Genomic DNA, 19,424 nt, shown 5'->3' with positions numbered 1-19,424 from the left:
GGTGGGCTATGGCCAATCCTATATTTGCACGTTTTGAACCGCTGCCTTCACAGGCTGCGCTTCGGAATGCTTATGCAGATGCGCATCACGCAATGCGTTCGTCCTCGGGATTGGTTTGCAGCAATAGATCTGAAGGACGCGTATTTTCATATCTCCATACTTCCACGCCACCGGCAGTTTCTGCGGTTTGCGTTCGAAGGTCGAGCATGGCAATACAAGGTCCTCCCCTTCGGGCTCTCTGTCTCCGCTGGTTTTCACCAAGCTCGCGGAGGGTGCCCTCACGCCCCTTCGGCTCGCGAGCATCCGCAGAGGTTCCTGGAGCATATGGCATCTGCAGCCGCGACCTCGCCGCTCGGATTGCTTCATATGAGACCACTACAGCATTGGCTTTACGATCGGGTCCCCAGACGCTCATGGCACGCGGGCACACACCGAGTGACTGTCACTGCGCTGTGTCGCCGCACCCTTACCGCCTGGAAGGACCCCTCCTCCCTACGGGCCAGTGTGCCCCTAGGTCAGGCGTCTAGGCATGTTGTCGTTTCGGCAGGTGCCTCCAGTACGGGTTGGGGGGCCGTGTGTAGCGGGCATGCTGCTGCGGACCTGTGGAGGGGAACCCAGCTGCATTGGCATATCAACTGCCTAGAGCTGTTGGCAGTGTTTCTCGCTCTGCGCCGCTTTTTACTGGTGCTGAGGGGGCAACACGTGCTGGTTAGGATGGACAGCACGGCTACGGTAGCGTATGCCGTCCGTATGGGGGGTATACGCTCCCGCTGCATGTCTCAGCTCGCTCGCCGTTTGCTCATATGCGGCTGAATTCGCTGCTTGCTTTTCACATCCCGGATGGGCTCAACCCTGCGGTCAATGGGCTCTCACGGCAGCTCCTTCCCCGGGAGAATGGCGACTCCACCCCGAGTCTCGGGGCATGCGCAAGTATGCGTTACCCCCAGTGAGCCTACTCGCGCAGTTTCTGTGCAAGGTCAGGGAGGACGAGGAGCAGGTCTTGCTAGTTGAGCCCTCTGGCCCAACCGTACCTGGATATCAGAACTCTCCCTCCTCGCAACGCCCATCCCCCCCCACCCCCCGGGCGGGTTCCTTTGAGAGAGGACCTACTCTCTCAGGGACAGGGCACCATCTGGCACCCTCGCTCAGTTCTGTGGAACCTCCACATGTGGTCCATAGACGCGACGAGGAAGACTTAGGTAACCTACCGTTGGCGGTGGTTAATACCATCACTCAGGCTAGTGCACCCTCTACGAGGCAGGCCTACGCCCTGAAGTGGAGTCTATTCACTAAGTGGTGCGCTTCTCGCCGAGAAGACCCCCGATCTTGCCAGGTCAGTGTTGTGCTTTCTTTCCTTCAGGACAGGTTGGAGCGAAGGCTGTCGCCCTCCACACTGAAGGTTTACGTGGCCACCATCTCCGCTCATCATGATGCGTGGATGGCGGCACCGTGGGGAGGCATAACCTCATCATCTGGTTCCTCAGAGGTGCGAGGCGGATGTTTCCACCCCGCCCCCTCTTATGCCCTCTTGGGATCTCGCGGTAGTGCTACGAGCCTACATGGGGATCCCTTCGAACCACTCAACTCAGTATCCTTGAGATTTCTGTCCTTGAAGACAGCTCTGCTGGTCGCGTTGGCATCGGTTAAGAGGGTTGGGGACCTGGAGGCATTTTCCGTCAGTGACTCGTGCCCGGCTATGTGCCCAAGGTTCCTACCACGCCGTTTAGGGATCAGGTAGTGAGCCTGCAAGCGCTGCCCGCGGAGGAGGCAGACCCAGCCTTTCATTGTAGTGTCCTGTTCGCGCTTTATGAGTGGACCACACTCAGAGCCTTAGATCCTCTGACCAGCTCTTTGTCTGTTACAGTGGTCGGCAGATGGGAAGTGCCGTATCTAAACAGAGGTTGGCCCACTGGATAGTGGATGCCATCTCCCTTGCTTTTCGAGCCAGGGTGAGCCGTGTCCCCCGGGGGTGAGAGCGCACTCCACTACGGAGCATCGCATCCTCCTGGGCATTAGCACGCGGTGCCTCTCTGACAGACATTTGTAGAGCTACGGGTTGGGTGACACCCAATACATTTGCAAGGTCTTACAATCTGCGAGTGGAGCCAGTTTCCTCAAGGGTATTAGGTAACCCTTGGTGATTGAGGAAACGATTCGGTTGAGGTGTCGAAATACGCTTGCTGCGCTACTCTCCCTAACCCGGAGATACGTGCGCTTTTTCAGCTTTGTCAGTTCTGTTCCCCATTTGGCGAACCCTGCAGAGTTCCTCCGAGGCCCCAAAGCATCTGACTCAGCGGAGGAGCCAGGTGTTGGCCCGTTAAGCTGTTGGCATGCCCGCTGGTCAGCCCGCGTTCTGGGTTAGGTGCTTGCTATGCGTGATCCCCGCTGGCGATCCCATACGCTCACTCAGCCATGGTTTAGTCCCCCCTTCTAGGCGGGCTCGTGTCTTCCCTCCCCGCAAACCATCCTTATGCAAGGACTCCTCATCCCTGGGCTAGTCCATAGGTTGTCACCAGGTCTCCCCTCTGGGTAGCAGGTGAGCTCCGCAGCGTCCTCCCTATCGGGACTGAACAATTTCCCAACGTACTGTCGTATTAGAACCTATTTTACTGGGTTATTTGCGACTCCCCGAAAAATATAACTGTTCCTGAACAGGTAAGTAAGGTAAGTAAGGGCCAGGGGACACGTTGGAAGACTGTGTCTCGGGGCGTTGTATGTGCGCTCGCTCTACTGCGTGGCACACCCTTCGCCAGGGACGCAGTAAGGTTCTTTCGTTGTGGCGTTTTCCATAGATTTCCCCATAGTGGAAGTTTCCACATAACATTGGAGTTCTCCACCCGAAGGGGAATGCTACGGTTATTAAAGTAACCCTTCGTTCCCCGAGGGGGGGGAACAGCAATGCTATGTTCCTTCGCCACAATGATTGTCCCTTAGCTGTTGAGCGTGAAAGTCTCTTCAGCTAGAAAAGGATGTCGAGCATGGCACTGGCTGCATCTTTATAGCATGACTGATTGTCATTGACGCCAGCTGTGCACGCTGACGCTGCCAACTCATTGGCATTTCATTGGCCCGTTTTTATACTCTCTCAGATGATTGGTTTCTAACGAAATCACCATAGTGGAAGTTTCCACATAGCATTTCCGTTCCCTCCCTCTGGGAATGAAGTGTTACTTTAGTAACCGTAGCGTTACCTGTAACTATTAACATACACCAAAGGAAAAACTAAATCTATGTCAATGGTACAGGTTTCCAGCTTTCTTCAAAATATCTTCTTTTGTGTTCAACAGAGGGAAAAAAGACAAACCGGTTTGGAACAAGTAAAGGTTGAGTAAATGATGAAAATTTAAATTTTTTGGGAAAACCTTCCATTTAAAAAGAAAAAAAAAAAATGTTAGTTTTAAAGGGAGATGCTAATAATCTAATCCTATTCAGTGATTTATTTAGCTAATAGTGCCCCCAGCAGACCCAGAGATTGGCTGAATATATTACGCTGTGGTAAAACCCAACTGTTTAACTCTAAAGGGACTTGTAAAGGTTTAAATACTGTACAAAAAAATCAAGAGAGCTATATCAAGTACTATATGTTGTTAACATAAACTGTAAGTTTAAAATAAAAAATAAAATCAGGAAAACAAAGGCAAAGCACACTTCTTCAAAAATTCAAATAAGATACAGTATGTAGCTTATTTAATCATTTTAATATAGAAACTTACTTTCTTTACTGGCTTTACATTTATTAGGTTCCTTTAAACATCAATCAGCTATTATGTTTGATTGTCACATTTGTGCATGCTTGTTTTAAACCAAGCTATTAGGAGTCTGTCCTCTAGGAGTCTGTCCTCTAGGAGTTTCCCTTTTAAATCGCATATTGTTACGCATGTAAGTAAGAATTTTAAATAATACACTTAAAAATGTTTGACTAATATGGTAGAGTTGTATACCAAACTAGCAGTATTCCACTGTATTTCATAATCAGGCAAAGCCATTTGAGTTCTGAATGAGCTAAATATGCTCAACATACCTGTTTACTGTAGTACAAATCATTTTCTGTATTCAATTAATTTTTTCCATATATTAAACAAATAAAACGGCCACTTTATAAATTCAAAATGGCATAAATATGAACATAAAAATGTACATGCTATTTCACATATTTCACTATCATAATAGAAGTCATAATAGGAAAAATAAATAATAAGAAACAACACGTGATGTTTCACTCTGATATGCAGTTGAAATTAGTACATTCAATGAGTGGTTCTGTCACTGTGTTAATCCTGTGCATGAATTTATGCTATAGTTAATGTCACATGCACTGTAATGTGTTTTATTTTATAGTTAATTTTGAAAGAAACATAGCGAAATGTTCGTTAAGAGCTGTATTTTTGCTGGAGGAAGCAGCTGTGATGATGAGGGGAGCGCCGAGGAAACATTAGATAGGGAAACCCGATTGCTCCTCCATGACCCATTGGGGGTACAAGTGATACAAGTGTTTCTGTATATGCAGATATTATAACAATCTTTCGATAAACACACACACTGTGTGCTCTCACAGCTGTGATTTGCTGATTAAATATAAAACTAGCTGAAAAGGGAGCGGCGGAAGTCTGCCGCCGTTTTTATATCAAAATTAAAGGGGACTGAGTCGATAATATAGTAGTGTACAGTATAAGCTAATCGCAAAACTTTTAGGGGGGCTGAATAGATATAAATAAATATAGGAGGGCTACAGCGACGCCCATACTGTTTTATAATTTTACCCGAGCATTTCAGCGAGATATCATCACTCAGTTGACTTGTCGTGGTCTTCGAAAAACTCACAAAATTTTCTCACAGCTGCTGTGCTCATCAGGGGGCGGAGAATGGCGCGATTTATACAAAATGCAACAATTGTAACAAATTAAGATGGGAGTTAAAAAACCCATTTGGTATACAGTTAAAGGGGACGTGAATACATGCAATTTAGGGAAGTTTAATCAGCAAAACAAGTGAGTGTACCGAGGTTATACGCAATTATTGATCCTCAGACGTGGTAATACCCAAACAGCTCATGGAAAAAGTAGGCATACGGAGTATACGTGCATATAGCCCCGACTACACCACTGGTTTACAGGCTAATAGAGCTTAGTTTGATGGAATTCAGCTAATTTAATAGGTAATTTACCAAAGGAGTAATTGCACTTCATTAAAAAAGAAAGGCCACCAATCTTTTTAAATTTATTGTTTGGAATAAAATACAGCATAGAGTCTGAACTAAGCAAACATCTCTTTAGCCAATTGATTTTAAATTTATTATTGGTGTCATCAAAATTTAGGACTTCAAGACCCCCCCTCACTCCTTTTATTTGATAACACATGTTTCTTCAATTTGTGAGGCTTATTATTCCAAATAAAATCAAGAAAAACTTGATTATCAAGTATAAAGTGATTATCTACTGCTAAAGATAATGAGGGGTACACAAATCTAGATAATCCATCTGTTTTGGTTAAGAAGTCTCTGCCTAGAATTGATAAATCTCTTTGGAGCCAACTATTAAAATTATATTTTTCTTATAATAATCTATAATAATCTTCAATTCAGAAAAATTCAGAAACTGTCTGCTAATTAGATTTTTTGTTATATTAATTCCTAAGTATTTTACTTCATTTTTGATTGGTATATTTTAAATTTTTGCATCTAAGGTGTCGTACAAGCAAATAATTTCACACTTTAATAAATTTAGTTTGAGTCCAGAAGCATCAGAGAACGCATTAATAATGGTTAAAACTGGAGACACTTGATCTTTTTCCTTTAAAAATAGTGTAGTGTCTTCTGCAAATTGTGATATGCGAATCTCTCTGTTAAAGATATTAATACCTACTACCAAATTATTATTGTGTAAAATATCTATAGATAGAGTTTCGACAACAAATAAAAATAAGAATGGCCTCAAGGGACAGCCCTGTCGTATACCACGGAGCACAGGAAATCTTGGTGAAGTACATGAGTTTAGAATTACACAGCTATTAATATCTTTGTACAACATTTGTACCACATTAAGAAATTAAGGGGAATCCGAAGGCTTTCAAAGAGTCTAAAAGGAATTCGTGCTTTACGGTGTCGAAAGCCTTCTAAAAATCGAGGAATAAGATAATAGCATCAAAATCAATTTCATTTTATAATCAATAAGATCCAGCACAACCAATACGACATCCTTTTATAAATCCAGTCTGCGTTTCATTTATGATACAATGTAAATGTTGTTTTAATCTTTTGGCAAATATGGATGCAAGTAATTTATAATTAAAATTTAGAAGAGTAATAGGACGCCAATTGTCAATAATAGTTCGGTCTATGTCTGGTTTGGCAATGAGAGATATCACATCTTATTTCATAGTAGGGGTCATTGTTCCATTTTCTAAACACTCTTTAAGCATTAAAAGAAAGAGTTGCTCTAAAAATTCCCAAAAATGTATAAAAAATTCTAATGTTATGCCATCAGAGACAGGCGACTTCCCTTTTTTCATTGATTTCATTGCATACCTAATTTCATTTAAAGAAATTGGAGCTTCACATAATATTTTAAACTCATTACTTATCTGAGGTATATAGTTTTCTATTTGTTGTAGGTAAGATCCATTTTGGCTTGGCTGAGTCAAGGTTTCTAAAAAAAATTGAAATAAAATTTACAATTTCTTCAGGATTTTTAGATAAGGAATTATCTATTTGTAGAGCTGAAATACTTTCTTTTACTATTTATTTTCTTAAGTGAAAAAAAAGAAGCTTGTATTTTTCTCTCCTTGCTCAATCCACTTTGCTCTGGATCTAATGAAGGCACCATTAACAATTTCTATATACAACTAATCTAATTCTAATTGACAGGATTTTAACTGAATAATTTCGAGATTCTCTTTTCTAATCAAGGCATTTATGTTATTTAATAAATTAGCTTCTTTACTGGCCTTAACCACTCTTAAGGCTTTAGATCGATATATAGCTAGAGCTCTAGCTTTAAATTTAAAATAATCCCAACTAGCAACATGTGACTTACTCACACTTTTTGAGAATATTTTATTAGCTAAATATTTAATCTGATTATTAAAAATGTTATCGTTTAACAAATTATTATTCAATTTCCAGTAACCATGTAAGGTATTCTCCTTTTGATTCATTTGCAGAACTAGTCTAATTACTAAGTGATCAGAAAATGGAGCATACTGGTGACTTACATCAAATACAAATTGTAACAACTGTTGAGAAACAAGGAAAAAATCTATTCTAGATTAATAAATTTGCAGATTATTACTCCAAGTATATTTCTTCACATCAAGATGAAAATGTCACCAAGTATCTGTTTTTTGAAGATAATCACACAAAGTAAAAATGTCATTACTGTGACTCATTTTTGCGGGATATTGGTCAGATGAATTGTCTAAAACCTCATTTAAGTCTCCAGCAAATATAACAAAGGCCTGTTGATATTTATTCTTTAAAGCTTCAATTTTTATCTGTAATAATGAAATAAGAGCTTTGTTGACAGAAGTTAAATTGTGGCCATATATATTAACTATTATAAAGACTGCATTATCAAGTTTAGTGACAAAAATAACCCATCTACCCTCTATAGAGACCAGAGATTCAACAATATCTCCTTTAAATTTATTGATGAGAGTGATAACACCCGCTGAATGATTAGGCCCGTGACTAAAATAGGCCTTATCACCCCACTGTGATTTCCAAAAATGTTCATCATTCTCACAAGAATGGGTTTCTTGTAGAAGTATTAGCATTCATTTTCCTACAATATAAAAATAAAGCTTTTCTTTTTGTAAGATCTCTCAAACCACAGGTATTTAACGAGATAATACTCAAAGAGTTAAACTCGAAGTTTTTCAATTTCATTATTAACTAGAATAATGCACATTTCATTTAACTACACTCTAAAAAACGTTGGGTTATTTATTTAACCCAATGGTTGAGTTAAAAAATATTTGGTGCTTTGTTGGGTTATTTTAAACCTTTTATTGGGTTATTTATTTAATAACTCAACCAGTTGGGATACAATATTTGAATTTTAACAGTCAACTGATTGAACTGACACAGAACCGCTGTATTAATATGCGTACGTGATGTTGCTCTTGCGTTATAAAGTTTATGCAAGCTCTAATGCAGTAATATTGTTATTTTTTTTTAAATCAAATTGCCTCTCCGTGTCGTGTTTTTATATCTGTTTTACCTGGACTTAATTATTGATAATACAAGCGTGCGCGCTTCATAGCCGATCTACATGCGGATAAAAACGCTTTCTCTACCTCCGTGTTCATCTCAAAAGTTGTTTTGGAGGAAATGATACACGTATTTGGGATATTCCACTGTCATTCTCGCCTTTAGGACCCAGCAGACATCAAACCGGAGTCGCGTCCAGTCTTGTTGAAGGTATGTTGTGTTGTCTTAAAAAACACTGTCCTTTCGCTAGGAAACTATATTTTAACAACTAAATACTAATATAGACACATATATGTGCTACATTTTGTTCAGGAAGTTGCTAGTTTTCCCAAGAAGTACGGAATCCGAGCATTATATTATTATTGGTTATTATTCGCCGCTAGAGGGTGCAGAAAGGATCGCAACGTGAGAAAGTTATCCTGGACGAGCAGAGCAGAAGCTTGCTACATCGACTTTTATCAGAAGAGGATTCATTATCCATTTCAAGGTACTTGATTATTAACTATTAAAAGTTAAATGTTGTTATTACTGTTTGTGTGTCCTATATTGAAGGCCCTGAAAATTGCATTTTCCCTACATCTCATACTAACCTACAGGGATGAAACCACAACCCTGATAATGTTAGATCGTTTATAAATGTTTAATCGGTTATATATGTCATACAACAATTAAATATAAGCTTAAAAAATTATATATATATATATATATATATATATATATATATATATATATATATATATATATATATATATATATATATATATATATGAATTGTAACATCTGCTAGCTTTGTATAATAATAGTAGTAATATATGCTGATAAACAATAATACAATGCCCTTAAACATACATTGTCCTTGCCCAGTTTTCAATTCAGGTCAGATTTTAGTGATGCTGTGACCACTCAACTGATAAATGTTGTCTGTCAGCTCATGTTAATTTGTGGTTTATTTTATTTTTTGTTTGTTTGTTCATTGTAGGTTGCGCTAGACAGAGCGAGCTTTAATCCTCCTTGATAATCTTGTTGAGAAAGGTGAGAAAACAACAGCTCTGTATTTTGTAATATGTACAGTACATGATGTAAAAATGCACAGATACACACACTTAAGCAGTATCATATACTGTAAAGGTGTCTTTACATCACCATATGTCTTAAAATCAAATTATACATTTGTAATTCTTCTGTAAATGCATTTATACTCCTCTGAACAGCACCGGTAGTGTGTAAAGACAAATGCCTCTTTCAAAAGTGTTTCTGTGCCTTATTTGAGTGTGAATTTAGTATTAGACTCCGTATCAGGCATGAGGCCACAGGTAAGTACAGATGACTGATATAGAGTCTAAGCACAGTTCAGAAATTTTAGAACTCCACTCCTGGAACATTTGACCAAATAAATTGAGATATTACAGACATTAACCTATTTATATTAATTATTGCATTATAACAATTTACTGACAGATTCCGGTTATTTCAGTAGAAATCTGTGATCAAGGGTTTGACTCTTTTGCAAGTTTCTGAGCATGAGCATTGAGCACACTGATAACCATCAGTGCACAATTGACCATGCAAAATGGACCTCATTTGCCCACCAACTTTGCAAATGAGATGCACCTTAACAACTCACATAAAACACTAATCCTGCAGCTAAAAGTGCACGTTTTCATCCTTTTTTTTCTCACTATCTGTTTAAGGTACCCCTGGAGATGACCACTTCCAGTTATCTTTTCTCCATTGCTAAACTGTGTAAGTACATGATTTTTGTTGTTATTTGGTCTGGCATACATGTGCAAATTTAACATTTCTGTTTTAAGGTTGGAGCGAACATCATTTGGTACATGGAGGAGTAGGTAACTAAACCATTCTTGGTGTGAAATTCCATAGCATTTTTTTCCTGTTGAAGTCAGTGGGGACGATCAAGTTTTTGATTTGCTTTGTCCTTTAAGTTATCATTTGTGGTCAGCAGAAAAAAATAATAAATCAACAACTTGGTGAGTAAATGACGAACACATCCAAAAATCGGTGAAACACCCATACACTCATTCAGCCGCAGAGGCGAATCCATCATGTCCTGGAGCTGGGTCAGTTGGCATAGCTGTGTGAAGTTTGCATGTCCCTCACAGTCCAAACGCATGCAGTATAGGTAAATTTAATAAACTAAATTGGCCGTAGTGTATGGGTGTCACTGATGTTTGGGTGTATTCATCTCTAAGTTTGGGGAGATCCATCACTGCGGATCCTCTCGTATTGCAAAAAAAGAAGAGAGCCTTGGATCTACCAGTTCAAGTAGACATTTCATCTGGTGAGACAATCCTGCATAACAGCTCTGTTTTAATCCCGTTTTGTAGCATTTCACCTTTGATATAAGGGGCTTGTTTTGAGTTTAATTATTGTGTTTTTTTCTGTTTGATATAAAGACAGCCTTGGAGATCCCACTTTGGAGATGGTGCTTTAACAGCTCAGCCAGCTATCATTTCTTCACTGCTATAAAGATTGTGCAGCAAGATGGTTCGGCCCTCATACCAGGAGACAAAACAAGAATTTGTTGATTTGTGACTTCTAGGTGCATTATTTATGACAATAAATGTTGGACATTATTTAATTTATGTGTGTATACTTGTATTTCGTTCAGTACTTAGAAGAGGAGGAGCAACAGAGACAGAACCCTCTTGTCCTGCTGCTTGGGGATGAACTAAACTGCTCTCAGTCGTTTGTTATTGTGGGAGGAGTGGCACTAAATTCATGGGATGTAAATAAAGCTTTGCCAATGTAATAAAACCGGTGTATTTTTTATTTACATATAAAGATGACTTCTACTTTAATCATAATCATAATAATAATAATAATAATTTATTATTATTTAGTGGTTAGGCCACTTTTTGGCAAAATAACCCGACAAATTAGTTATTTTTATAACCCAATTTGTTGGGTTAACCTTATCAACCCAATGGGATTGGGTTAAAATAACCCAACAGAAGGTTGGTGCCAAATTGACCCATCTATGGGTTACCTGTTTGGTTATTATTTAACCCAACTGTTTTAAGTGAGTAGAAACAGATAAAAAAATATAATAAAGTTGAATGCAAATAGAACAAAATTAACAATGCACACTTCTTGAACTTATCGCTGTAAACGAGTAACGGCAAAGAGGAGGATAAAGCTAACATGAACCTTAGCCAGTAGTAATTACTTATGTAGGAACAAATTACATATTAAATTTAGTCATAACAGTCAATAGTGAAAAAGAAAAGTCTTGGATGTAACGTTAGTTATTCTTTAATTGGAGATTGCTTAGATAACTCAAAAGTTACGTTCAGCTACATATGCTCCGTGAAGATTTTAGGGAATAAGTTAAAGCTTTTTTCCAGCAACAAAAGCATAGGGGCCATTCCACGAAACCTTTTTGCCTTCCTCACGAGCCTTCTCGACTAAAGGCCATAACTTGGCTCTAGCATCCACATCCTGTTTGATTAACGCCTCCTTGATGCAAATTTTGTTTTCCGCCATACAGTGTCCCTGTACGTACGCATGGTAAAATGCATCAAAAGTTAATTGTTTGTTTAGAAACTTTTGAATCAGAAGTTGTCCAATAATAAACCTGAAACACACATGGTTGTTGTCATGCAGTGAACTCGGCCAATCATGTAATATTGGTGTCATCATCGCAATTCTAGCAGTTGCTCTTCAGATGCTGCATAGGCTATATCAGTCATCTGATTTCGGAGCACTGTCGCGGTACTTTGATCCCACATGTGACAGTCACGTGGCGTCGGCGCAGCGTCAATCCGGACATTTCTAACCAGCATGCACCGCTTTAAGACAGATTTCGATCGATCTGTGCAGCATGAAGTCGAACGCACCAATATACTACGTGATGACGTCACTGATATGCAAATTAGTGTGACGTCATGTGGCATCATTTAGCTACTAGTCATTGGATCTAGTTGGCAACACTGGACTTGACCTGAAAGAGGGGGGTTTCATGGCCTTTGAAGAGCGATTGCTGGAGCTGCGATGACGACACTGATATTTCATGATTGGCTGGATTAACCACATGACAACAACCATGTGTGTTTTGGGTTTGTTATTGGACAAATTCCGTTTTACAAATTTCAAAACAAACAATAAACTTTTCATACCCTCTCTGTATTCTACACATTATGCTTATTAAAAGACTACAAATATTTACCCTTTCTATCTTTTATTTATCAAGCTTATTAAAAGATTACAAATATTTTACTGCAGTAATCATGTTTTGTTTAATAATTTGTTAAATAAACAGGTTTATTTTTGACTTGTTTATACATACGATTTACTACATTTAGCTTCATGAACAATTTAAATTATATATTTTAGTAAATAACCTAAATATTATTTCAAGTAAGTCTTACAGACTAAAATAATTATCATTCATCATGCCACCCTAAAGGTTTCTTAACAGATTAAAGTTAAAGAACTATTTTATTAAATAATTATAAAATTATTTATATTATTATACTTTTTTTTTTTCCTGTCAAACCGTTTATGCTCAAGTTTTAAAAGTGACATTGATGAACCTTGCTCTTTCTGGGAAACTTCAACTTAAAGTGTAGCTCACTTATTTTAGGAATGTCTTTTTGCTCAATGTATTTGGATTAAAGTGTTTTTTTTTTTATGCTTTCATTATAGAAAATAATCTTAATCATTGTTTAATCAAAACACCTTGTTTTGGGTTTTACATTAATATATATTGGAAAGTTTTATACCTGTAAAAGTAAATAAATGTAAACCCCTTTTTTAGCATATTCTAAGTAGTAGTATTAGCCTAAAGAGTGATGTTTAAACTCGTAATAGGCCTTTTTCACACTTCCTGGTTCCGGTAAGCGAAACGGCGTTTAACAACATCCGGTTCCAATGGAACAGAGTATGATAGAATGGCAGAGTCGTCTCGTCGCTGTTATTGCAGCGTACCCGGCTGCTCCAGCTTAAAAAAAAAACAACATCCTTACCTCAATTTCCGCAAAAAGACAAAGGACAGAGGAAACCATGGGTAAAATTAATTAGACGGAATGAATGTCCGGAATGAATGTCCTGCCAGAGTACGCTCATGTGCAGTATGCACTTCAAAGCAGAGATCATTATGTTTTATCAAATATTTATGGTCTTAGTTTTATTTTGATGTGAAATTATAATATAGACAAAATTCCAGTTAAGTTATCTGCCTTCCACACACAAGTGCTCCTATCAAGGTCATTAATATATAAGCATAATTTTCCCCCACATTGGAATAATAGACAACAAATACAAATGCTATTTTTTTACAATAAAATTAATTTGGTTAATCAGTTTTATAATAAAGATGGTATTCTTTTCTTACAATGAATTGCTTTCTCATCACAGTATCTCAATAACCCTGCAAGTTTTCAACTGTTATTGGTTCAATACCTTCAGAGACCCATATGTTATTTGGTGGTATTAATCAAGACCATCGTCTTTTGATTTTACTAAATCTTATGTTGGCAAAACTTGTTTTACAGTAAACACTAAGAGTAATAATAGAGCTTTTCCAACTCTTTCCCAAAAAGAAATCACTACTGTTCCTTATATAAAGTTTTATTGGATGTCTTTATTAAAGGGTGACTTGATTTGCTGAAAAAAAAGTGTGGCTGTTACCACATAAATATCAGGTTAGAAACAAAATTAAAGAAATATCCTATAAACTTCTCCACAGATTTTATCCAGCAAAACATTATTTACAAAAATGTAAAAGTTGAATTGATGTAAACTGTATTTCTGTAATGAATACGAGGAGACAGTTTTACACTTATTTTGGTATTGCACATACTCAGTCAAAAGGCAGAGGTCCAAAAGATTATTAACAATTTTCAGTGTTCAAAACCTCTTTCATCATTGTCGGAAAATGTACTTTTTGGCGTGTCTAATTTACTAATAAGCAACCAAATTTTAAGGTATTGATCACTAAACTATGCTTGTATATTACCAACATCAGAGACTCCTTAAACAAGGAAGCCTACCCACTTTAAAAAAACTGTGAACTCTATAATGTATTTATTTAATTATTCCATATGTACATTTTGTATATTTGTATGTTATTTATAATTACCCCCTGGCATATATTTTTTTTGTGTTGTAAAATGTTATTTGCTGTTCTTTAAATAAATAATAAAAACATTCAAAGCAGATGAACAAAATGAACTGGAACAGGAACTAACTTTACCCTGAAGATTCAGAAACACACTCTATACGCTACAGACGGACTGTTTTGAAGATATTTGCTTTAAAATTGAGTAATTAGTGGAAAACTGAAGTGCTTTAATAGAATCGTATTCAAACACAACAACAAACATCTTTATATTATCCGGCGTGTTGGAGCTAAATTATGTTTCCAGACTTGAGTAAACCTTACGAGCATTAAGCAACCTGTCTTTATGGGGCTCCTTGTTTCGCATTGACCGATAGCAACTCCCCCGTATCACTGCGGTCACGCCATCTGCGGTTCCGAGAGAGACGGTCACGCTATCTGTGCTTTAAATTGTAGTGCGCGTCTACTCTGTGTTTTGCGGTAGATTAAAGACGCGTGTGTTTAATGCGCTGCAGTTTTATAATCTTGTTTCACTTTTATTCGCGTAAATGAATTCAAATGAGGGATAATCAGAAATCGTCACTTTTGTTCATATTTGGGTATATAATAATCATGAATTTGAATGTAGGCTATGCTATTATTCCTTTGTTTTGCTGTAATTGTGTTTTATTTGCGAGTTAAACAAAATTAATAGTATTAAAGTCATTACCTGGCTGTCATGACTATTCACATTCCTTTTCATATTCACAACTTACTATTTAGGTGTTTACTGTGCAATTATGATTTATTTTTATTGGTTTATTTGTAGGGGTTTTTTGTTAATATTTTCCCCTTTTTCATGTGGAATGTTGCTAAATTAATGAAAAAAAAGTTTTTTTTTTTTTTTTTTTTTGTACGAATGTTCATTTTCCCTACTTCAATCACATTTAAATAATAACATACCAAAATCATGTGAAATACTGACTTTTTACCGAAGAGTCATATTAGAAAAATCATAAAAAAATAAAATCAAATTGTTTTCTGCCAACTCCACCAGATTATTATTCTGCAAGTCCTGATGTACCACTGTACCCACTTTTTATATCATATTACTGTTGCATATTTTATTAATAGCGTGCTAAAATCATAAAAAATACAGTGTTTTTTACTGTACGGTCATATTAGAAAATTAATAAAAAAATAAAATCAAATTGTTTTCTGCCAACTCCACCAGATTATTATTCTACAAGTCCTGATGTACCACTGTACCCACTTTTCATATCATATTACTGTTGCATATTTTAATAATAGCGTGCTAAAATCATGGAAAATACAGTGTTTTTTACTGTACGGTCATATTAGAAAATTCATAAACAAATAAAATCAAATTGTTTTCTGCCAACTCCACCAGATTATTATTCTACAAGTCCTGATGTACCACTGTACCCACTTTTCATATCATATTACTGTTGCATATTTTAATAATAGCGTGATAAAATCATGGAAAATACAGTGTTTTTACTGAAGAGTCATATTAGAAAATTCATAAAAAAATTAAATCAAATTGTTTTCTGCCAACTCCACCAGATTATTATTCTACATGTCCTGATGTACCACTGTACCCACTTTTCATATCATTTTACTGTTGCATATTTTAATAATAGCGTGCTAAAATCATGGAAAATACAGTGTTTTTTACTGTACGGTCATATTAGAAAATTCATAAACAAATAAAATCAAATTGTTTTCTGCCAACTCCACCAGATTATTATTCTACAAGTCCTGATGTACCACTGTACCCACTTTTCATATCATATTACTGTTGCATATTTCAATAATGAGTGCTAAAATCATGGAAAATACAGTGTTTTTTACCGAAGAGTCATATTAGAAAATTCATAAAAAAATAAAATCAAATTGTTTTCTGCCAACTACACCATATTATTCTTCTACAAGTCCTGATGTACCACTGTACCCACTTTTCATATCATATTACTGTTGCATATTTTAATAATAGCGTGCTAAAATCATGGAAAATACAGTGTTTTTTACTGTACGGTCATATTAGAAAATTCATAAACAAATAAAATCAAATTGTTTTCTGCCAACTACACCAGATTATTATTCTACAAGTCCTGATGTACCACTGTACCCACTTTTCATATCATATTACTGTTGCATATTTTAATAATAAGTGCTAAAATCATGGAAAATACAGTGTTTTTTACCGAAGAGTCATATTAGAAAATTCATAAAAAAATAAAATCAAATTGTTTTCTGCCAACTCCACCAGATTATTTTTCTACAAGTCCTGATGTACTACTGTACCCACTTTTCATATCATATTACTGTTGCATATTTTAATAATAGCGTGCTAAAATCATGGAAAATACAGTGTTTTTACTGAAGAGTCATATTAGAAAATTTATAAAAAAATAAAATCAAATTGTTTTCTGCCAACTCCACCAGATTATTATTCTACAAGTCCTGATGTACTACTGTACCCACTTTTCATATCATATTACTGTTGCATATTTTAATAATAGCGTGCTAAAATCATGGAAAATACCGTGTTTTTTACTGTACGGTCATATTAGAAAATTCATAAACAAATAAAATCAAATTGTTTTCTGCCAACTCCACCAGATTATTATTCTACAAGTCCTGATGTACCACTGTACCCACTTTTCATATCATATTACTGTTGCATATTTTAATAATAGCGTGCTAAAATCATGGAAAATACAGTGTTTTTACTGAAGAGTCATATTAGAAAATTTATAAAAAAATAAAATCAAATTGTTTTCTGCCAACTCCACCAGATTATTATTCTACATGTTCTGATGTACCACTGTACCCACTTTTCATATCATATTACTGTTGCATATTTTAATAATAGCGTGCTAAAATCATGGAAAATACAGTGTTTTTTACTGTACGGTCATATTAGAAAATTCATAAACAAATAAAATCAAATTGTTTTCTGCCAACTCCACCAGATTATTATTCTACATGTCCTGATGTACCACTGTACCCACTTTTCATATCATATTACTGTTGCATATTTTAATAATAGCGTGCTAAAATCATGGAAAATACAGTGTTTTTACTGAAGAGTCATATTAGAAAATTCATAAAAAAATAAAATCAAATTGTTTTCTGCCAACTCCACCAGATTATTATTCTACAAGTCCTGATGTACCACTGTACCCACTTTTCATATCATATTACTGTTGCATATTTTAATAATGAGTGCTAAAATCATGGAAAATACAGTGTTTTTTTACTGTACGGTCATATTAGAAAATTCATTAAAAAATAAAATCAAATTGTTTTGATTTTAGCGTGCTTATAGCGTTGGCAGAAAACAATTTGATTTTATTTGTTTATGAATTTTCTAATATGACCGTACAGTAAAAAACACTGTATTTTCCATGATTTTAGCACGCTATTATTAAAATATGCAACAGTAATATGATATGAAAAGTGGGTACAGTAGTACATCAGGACATGCAGAATAATAATCTGGTGGAGTTGGCAGAAAACAATTTGATTTTATTTTTTTATGATTTTTCTAATATGACTCTTCGGTAAAAAGTCAGTATTTCACATGATTTTGGTATGTTATTATTTAAATGTGATTGAAGTAGGGAAAATGAACATTCGTACAAAAAAAAAACAAAAAAAAAACTTTTTTTTCATTAATTTAGCAACATTCCACATGAAAAAGGGGAAAATATTAACAAAAAAACCCCACAAATAAACCAATAAAACAGTCATAATTGCACAGTAAACACCTAAATAGTAAGTTGTAAATATGAAAAGGAATGTGAATAGTCATGACAGCCAGGTAATGACTTTAATACTATTAATTTTGTTTTAAACTCGCAAATAAAACACAATTACAGCAAAACAAAGGAATAATAGCATAGCCTACATTCAAATTCATGATTATTATATACCCAAATATGAACAAAAGTGACGATTTCTGATTATCCCTCATTTGAATTCATTTACGCGAATAAAAGTGAAACAAGATTATAAAACTGCAGCGCATTAAACACACGCGTCTTTAATCTACCGCAAAACACAGAGTAGACGCGCACTACAATTTAAAGCACAGATAGCGTGACCGTCTCTCTCGGAACCGCAGATGGCGTGACCGCAGTGCTTCGGAGGGCGCTTCCGGTATTCAATTCCGCTGTGAAAAAGTTCTATTCTCCGGAACACCGTTACACACAACAAACGCACGTGACTGACAAAGATCGATGGGGAAAAATGCTGAACCTTTGTTAGTAAGGGGTGGGTCTCCAAAGAAAGACCTACAACCTATTTTTGAAACACAGAAACAAACTAAATGTTTCCGTACCGCTAAACTGTGGATAACAAATGTCTGACATACGACAAAGATAACGCATGTACTCACCTGATATTCTGACGCAAATGCACAATAACAGGAAAATAACAAATTTTCCTGTCCAAAAGAGAGAAACGTAGTTTTCATGTGACTGCAGAATGAAAACGAGCATCCTTCGTAGCAGGCGGAGATGGAACTCCAGATGGCAGCCCGTTTTAGCTCAAAACCTTTCTTCTGACCATGGGCTTAAATTTCACTTAACAGTGGGGGGACAATACATAATAGAGGTAAAGTTGGTTTTATATTCGCAAATTCCGACCTCCGTGTGCTGTGCCGAAATCTGTGACCCGTCGAAAACTGTGACCAGATGGCGCTGTTCAGTAAAAATTTCACTCGGGAACGTGCTTGTCGCTCATGCACGCGACCGTGAACGCGAAGACACTTAAATCAAGCGATCAGCGTCGAGCGGTGCTGTAAAAGGATGTTTTAAATCCTGGGATTCAGAAAACAGGTTCATGGAAGAACTTTAATGCAGTCCTGATATGTTGACCATCCAAATTCTTGTAAAGAAGAAATAAAATAAAAATATTCTGTCGCTGTTGCTGTCTCCTGATAGACTCGTAGTTTGTAGGTTTCGTTATGAAATAGTTTATGCATTCCAGATTCAAACTACTGACATGACACTGTAGATCGGCTTCACAGAATCTGAGGTAACATTCATAGCCATCTAAATAGTCTACTGCATATGCCAGATTACAATGTTTAACGTTAAGAAAGTCAGGCAATCTTCTTTCTATTTGCAT

General features: G+C 36.7%; 1 protein-coding gene across 2 annotated transcripts in view; it reads right to left on the bottom strand.

Moving 5' to 3' along the window:
- Window positions 1–18,982, bottom strand: part of si:ch211-141e20.2 (poliovirus receptor) — a 60,090-nt gene extending 41,108 nt beyond the window's left edge. For both annotated transcript variants that reach the window (XM_056464842.1, XM_056464843.1), the window contains exon 1: window positions 18,691–18,982. In XM_056464842.1, the coding sequence (XP_056320817.1) occupies window positions 18,691–18,793 (103 nt within the window). In that variant the 5' untranslated portion in view covers window positions 18,794–18,982. The remainder of the gene's footprint in view (window positions 1–18,690) is intronic.
- Between the last annotated feature and the right edge of the window lie 442 nt (window positions 18,983–19,424).

The sequence above is a fragment of the Danio aesculapii genome, chromosome 9, assembly GCF_903798145.1.
Source record: "Danio aesculapii chromosome 9, fDanAes4.1, whole genome shotgun sequence".
Classification (NCBI taxonomy): domain Eukaryota; kingdom Metazoa; phylum Chordata; class Actinopteri; order Cypriniformes; family Danionidae; genus Danio; species Danio aesculapii.
Note: the sequence above shows the minus strand (reverse complement) of the source record. Positions and strands in the feature narration are given on the sequence as shown.